Genomic DNA, 5,508 nt, shown 5'->3' on the forward strand with positions numbered 1-5,508 from the left:
TTAATTAAAATTAAATCCACTTCTCTAACAATATTAAAAGAATATCTCTCACATTATAGTTACAGTGATTATATTTTTATATCCAAATAAGATTTTTTTAAAGTATTTGGATATAAAATAATCATATGTTCATTTTAATAATTTTTTTCTTTAGAATTTATGAATTTAATAATTAGTGATAAAAAAAACTTAATACTTATAAAATTGTATTTTAGTGGGATTTAGTATGATGATAAAGTAAACGATTTTTAATAAGAAATTATAATAAATAAAAGAATGAATTTAAAAAATTAAAAATAAAAATATGTGTATTTTTATTATAAAAGATTCTTTCATTTTGTCATTGCATGATTAATTTTTTTGTTTGGTTTGTGTCCGTTTTTGAGAGATCCAAGATAAATAAAAACTTAACTCGCAAGTAACTGAGATCTACGAGAAGATATATAAAAAGAAAAGAAAAGGAAATACTCGACAAAATAAAAAATAAAATAAGCAAGTAAAAATTTACTTCGTTTTTCCATTCAGAGAACCAAAGAACCCAGAGAGAGGAGAGAGTCCAAGATCCACTCTCCTCCGCTCTTTTACATTTACACACACACACACACAGAGAAGGAGAGGAGAGAGAGAGACAGAGATGGGGTGCTCTTTTTCGGGGCTGAATGCATTATACGACGCCGTTAACGGAGGAGGAGATGTGTGGATCAACGAGAACAGATTCAGGATCGTGAGGCAGCTAGGTGAAGGTGGATTTGCCTATGTTTACTTGGTTAAGGAGGTGGTCAACGTCTCTTCTCCTGCTTCTAGTGGTGGTCGTGCTGCTGTCGGCGGTGGCCTCTCTAAAAAAGTCAAGGACAAATCCCATCTCTCTGGTACCTTTACTTCTTCATTCTCAAGTCTTAATTGAAAAAAAAAAAGATTTTTTTTTAATTAATGAAACATGTTTTAAGCTATTGCATTTGTATTTTCTTTTCAATTTTGTGATCTTGGTTGCTGAAATATGAGTTTTCTTTGTTTTTTATTTTAAATGGGGATGATCTGGTTATGGATCTTCAAGTATGGTGTTTCATTTACGTGGAGATCATCGTATGGTGTTTGAGTGATTATTACTGTGATATTGGGTTACGATCCCTGATCCACAAGATTTTCAATCGCTAATTATGCCATTTGTCATGCGTTGGATATGCCATTTAATTCGAAGAATATGTGTGCTTGCAACTTTGTTTAGCATTTGGAGAACATAATGAATTCAATTACACTTCTGGTCTGACTTTAAATACTGTGCAGTTGATGGAACTTATGCTATGAAGAAAGTTCTTATTCAGAATAATGAGCAATTGGAATTGGTGCGGGAAGAGATTCGCGTTTCTTCATTATTCAATCACTCCAATCTGCTTCCTCTTCTTGATCATGCTATTATTTCCGTTAAGGTAATAACTGCAAGCTGTTCTTCCTTTTCAGATTATTGTAGGTGGATTTCTCATAAAGTTGATGTTGCCTTTGTTATTAAGGCATCTGATTCTCATGGATGGACATGCTCTGACCTTGTGCTTCATGGTTGGGAAACTCTAGAGCTTTTGAGGGTAGAGCTTTCATTTGGTGTTAAGTCAGATTTTAAAGAAAATTGTACCCATGTTCCCGTCTTCCCTTCTGGATCTTGTTTGGAACTTCTTAATGTGTATGAGTTTTTATCTGTGTGTGCATCTCCTGCATGGCATATCCAATCAGGGCATATCCAATCAGGGCATAGAACTCTCTAGTCATGAAACTATCACTGCAGAATCACCTTCATCTTCATAGCTAGTAACCTATGCATAGAAGCAATTAACTCATTGTATAACAGAAAAATAGGAGCTTCTATGTAGTATGTAGTTTTGAAAATAATTTCTGTGCAAATGTTACATGGGTTGCACACATATTGCTTTGATGAATAGGAACTTCCAGCCACGAACCATTTTCCTAACACGAGGCCAAGATCCTTTAGTGTCATTTGATCAGATTGGGGTTGACTTTTATTTGTACTTCAGAATTAGTGACAAGGAAACTTATTTCAATTCTCTTCTTTTGTACCTTTTACTCAAACATTTTTATGTCCTTTTTTTTTTAAAGGCCACTCAAGAAGGATCTTGGAACCATGAAGCATATTTGTTATTTCCGGTTCACTTGGATGGAACCTTACTGGACAACTCTGCTGCTATGAAATCTAAAAAGGAATTTTTTTCTACCACAGATGTTCTTCAAATATTTCGGCAGGTGAATGGAAATAATATAATTTTTTCTTTTATATTCACTTTTTTTGTTACGCAATACATTCCTAGCACAAAGCAGGATTGGCTTCATAACATAATACCCCAGTGTAAGATATCTTTTTTATATTTGGCAATCATTTAAACTTACTGTTACTTGTATGTGGAAATCACTATTTAGTTTTCTACTCGAGTTGGGTCGAGTGTTCCTGCATTTGCTCTTTAATGTCCTAGAATTAATTCAGAGAATGTTTTGTAACTTTTGTCCCTTTTTTATTTACATCCATAGTGTCTTTTTGTATGCGTAGATATCATACTTTGATATCCATCTACTGTATTGTGTCCTATGCACACTTAAGAAATATTACGCTATACTTTGATATCCATCAACTGTATTGTGTCCTATGCACGCTTAAGAAAGATTATGCTGCAGCTTTGTGCAGGATTGAAAAATATGCACAATCTTGATCCTCCATATGCACACAATGATGTCAAACCTGGTAATGTTCTCCTGACACATAGGAAAGGACAATCACCTCTTGCTATATTGATGGATTTTGGGAGTGCTCGACCTGCAAGGAAGCAAATTCGATCTCGCTCAGAGGCACTACAGTTGCAGGTAATCATTTTCTATTCTCTTCCTTTTCCTTTCACTTTTTTTTGGATTATAATTTCTTACTCTTTTATATTAATTTGTCACCAATATTATTTTCAGCAGCCTTCTTAGCACATCCATGTCACTAATATGTATTTTAAGGGTTTCAGTTATGTACTTGTACAATCTTTAAAGCTTCATTCTATTTAATGTTTTGTCCAATTTCTTTCTGCATTTATTTTCATAAAAAAATTTAAAATGTATTTAAAGTATATTTGAGTATGAATCTATTACCACACAAGGAAACTGCCTTTACCTGTTTAGTTTAGTTTGTTTAGCATGTGGATTTCTGTAAGATTAGCATCTGCCACTATATCATGACTAGACTTGGCTGGCTAATGTAGGAATGGGCGTCCGAGCATTGTTCAGCACCCTTCAGAGCTCCTGAGTTGTGGGATTGCCCGAGCCATGCAGACATTGATGAGAGAACTGATATCTGGTCACTTGGATGCACACTATATGCAATAATGTGAGGATCATCTTCTTCAGTCATCATTTTTATTTAATTCTCAGAAACCATTTGTAGCTACTTGTGTTCTGTACTTCTAACTTTTTGCAGTTAACTTTTCAATTATTTTTATACTTGTTTTAAACCACTATTGAGGAACCCAGTGTCCATCTTATCATTTTGTATCATTTTAGGTTTACAATTTTGCTTAGAATTTTTTTTCTTTCAATTTTTATTTCAAACGTATTGAAATTAGTTTATATGGCATATATGATTAGATATTATTTGTGTGAGTGCAAGTGGATGCATGCTTTGTGCATTTGTTGTTGTTTTCGATGCAAGCATGTAAGCATCATATGTTTTCAGAAACTAGAAAGGATAACTTCACTTCCTTGAACTGTTTGCTTTTCCTCTTAATTATTGTTTGTAATTTCAAAATCTGTTGCCTTGCCCTTTTAAGGTGAAGCCAGATCTCATGTATCTCTCAAATGCTGCTACATTTTTTCTACTTCTACTTCTAACGGCTGATTTCTGCAGGTATGGAGTATCTCCATTTGAATATGCACTTGGAGAGTCTGGAGGAAGCCTTCAATTGGCCATTGTAAATGCACAGATAAAGTGGCCAGCTGGACCCAAACCTCCATATCCAGAAGCTCTTCATCAGTTCGTGACATGGATGCTTCAGCCTCAGGCAGCGGTCCGCCCTCGCATTGATGATATTATAATTCATGTTGACAAGCTGATCTCAAAGTTTTCAAATTGAGATAATAATATAGAACATAAAGAATATTACATTGGGAATGCAGCGGATGCTTGTGCAGCTCAGCAACTTCCAATACTCCTGTGATTGTGGATGTTTAAAATATTCAAGTGAAATGGCAGTGAAAACAAGCAGTGGCAGTTCCTTGTTCGAAGGGTTACAGAGATGATTCCTTTTTGGCAGTAGCTGTCAGTTTGTGCAGGGGCTTAATTTCAGTGTATCGTTATCTGTTTAATTGTACAATCTGTAATTTATGGAACTGGATAGTCTTTTGCACACAAATATTCAATTTTTTTTGTTGAAAGATAATAATTGGTGACAGGTACTAGCTTGATATTTGTGGGACGTGGCATTTTGGATGAAAGGGCAGATGTTTCTCCTACATTTTTGTCCCAAGTTCGTTTAAGGAATGATAGAGCATGGAATGAAGAAAATCATCCAAGTTTATCTGGTTTACAAGATCATCATCAGGTATACAAGCAAAGAGAGTTCCTCCCAGGATACAATTATAAATCAACAAAAAGAAATTCATGGGGATATAGGCTTGATAGATTTTTCTCAGGCAAAACAAGTAAGCAGCAGCCAGCAGGGCAGCTCGTTAGCAAAAAGGAGGTTCTGATAATAAACTTCTCATTGTAATAAGTACCTGTGTGCACTATTATCATGTATTCAAGAGTTCCCTTGAAACTGTTACGGATCAGCCTGTTATAACTTAATATCCACTTAGAAGTGCGAACTGGAGTTCCCTTGAAACTGTTACGGATCAGCCCATTATAATTTAAGATCCATTAAGTGCTGATTGGATTAATCACAAGATTAAATTCCAAGAAGTTAAAAGGAGGTGTTGAATGAGCTTGTGCAAGTAAAGATAAGTTTAGAAAAGGTAAATTTAGAGAGTGAAAAGAAGGTAAAGATAATGAGACAATTCTATGAGAGAGTTTGATCACAAATTGAGAAAATGAATATGTTGTAAGCTTTTAAAGCAAATAAGGATTGCAAGCGGGTTGTTTTCCAACCAGGTAATTATATTTGAGTGCATATGTATAAGGAAAGATTTTCTACCTATAGAAAATTAAAATTACAGCCTCGTGATGATGGTTCATTCTAAGTTGTAGAGAGGATTAATGACAATGCATACAAAATTAATCTCTTAAGTGAGTATGGTGTTAATGATGCATTTAATGTTGTTGAGCTTACTTTATTTGACCTAAGTATTGATTTGAGATCAAATCATTTCGAGGAGAGAGATAATGATATTGATCAGTCCACGAACATCAATAAGAACATATTACATGTTCCATATGGGTCATAAGGTTCAAAATGAAGGCATTGAAAGAAGTACTAAACGAACTAGTCTTGCAAATATCCGCCAAGGCAGAAATTAAAGATACTTTGAAGCATC

At 34.4% G+C, this 5,508-nt stretch overlaps 1 protein-coding gene across 1 annotated transcript; it reads left to right on the forward strand.

Moving 5' to 3' along the window:
* Positions 1–468: 468 nt before the first annotated feature.
* On the forward strand, positions 469–4,488 carry LOC133678938 (uncharacterized). Its single transcript, XM_062101458.1, has 6 exons — positions 469–869; positions 1,285–1,427; positions 2,107–2,250; positions 2,677–2,862; positions 3,243–3,367; positions 3,884–4,488. The coding sequence occupies exons 1-6, from the start codon at positions 635–637 to the stop codon at positions 4,107–4,109; spliced, it is 1,059 nt and encodes a 352-aa protein (XP_061957442.1). The 5' UTR covers positions 469–634; the 3' UTR covers positions 4,110–4,488.
* The last annotated feature ends 1,020 nt before the right edge of the window (positions 4,489–5,508 follow it).

Source organism: Populus nigra, chromosome 18 (genome assembly GCF_951802175.1).
Source record: "Populus nigra chromosome 18, ddPopNigr1.1, whole genome shotgun sequence".
NCBI lineage: Eukaryota > Viridiplantae > Streptophyta > Magnoliopsida > Malpighiales > Salicaceae > Populus > Populus nigra.

Coding starts and splice junctions, on each gene's coding strand:
- LOC133678938 (XM_062101458.1), top strand. CDS start 635: ATGGGGTGCTCTTTTTCGGGGCTGAATGCATTATACGACGCCGTTAAC. Junction 2,251..2,676: donor TTCTTCAAATATTTCGGCAG/GTGAATGGAAAT, acceptor ATTATGCTGCAG/CTTTGTGCAGGATTGAAAAA. Junction 2,863..3,242: donor CAGAGGCACTACAGTTGCAG/GTAATCATTTTC, acceptor TGGCTAATGTAG/GAATGGGCGTCCGAGCATTG.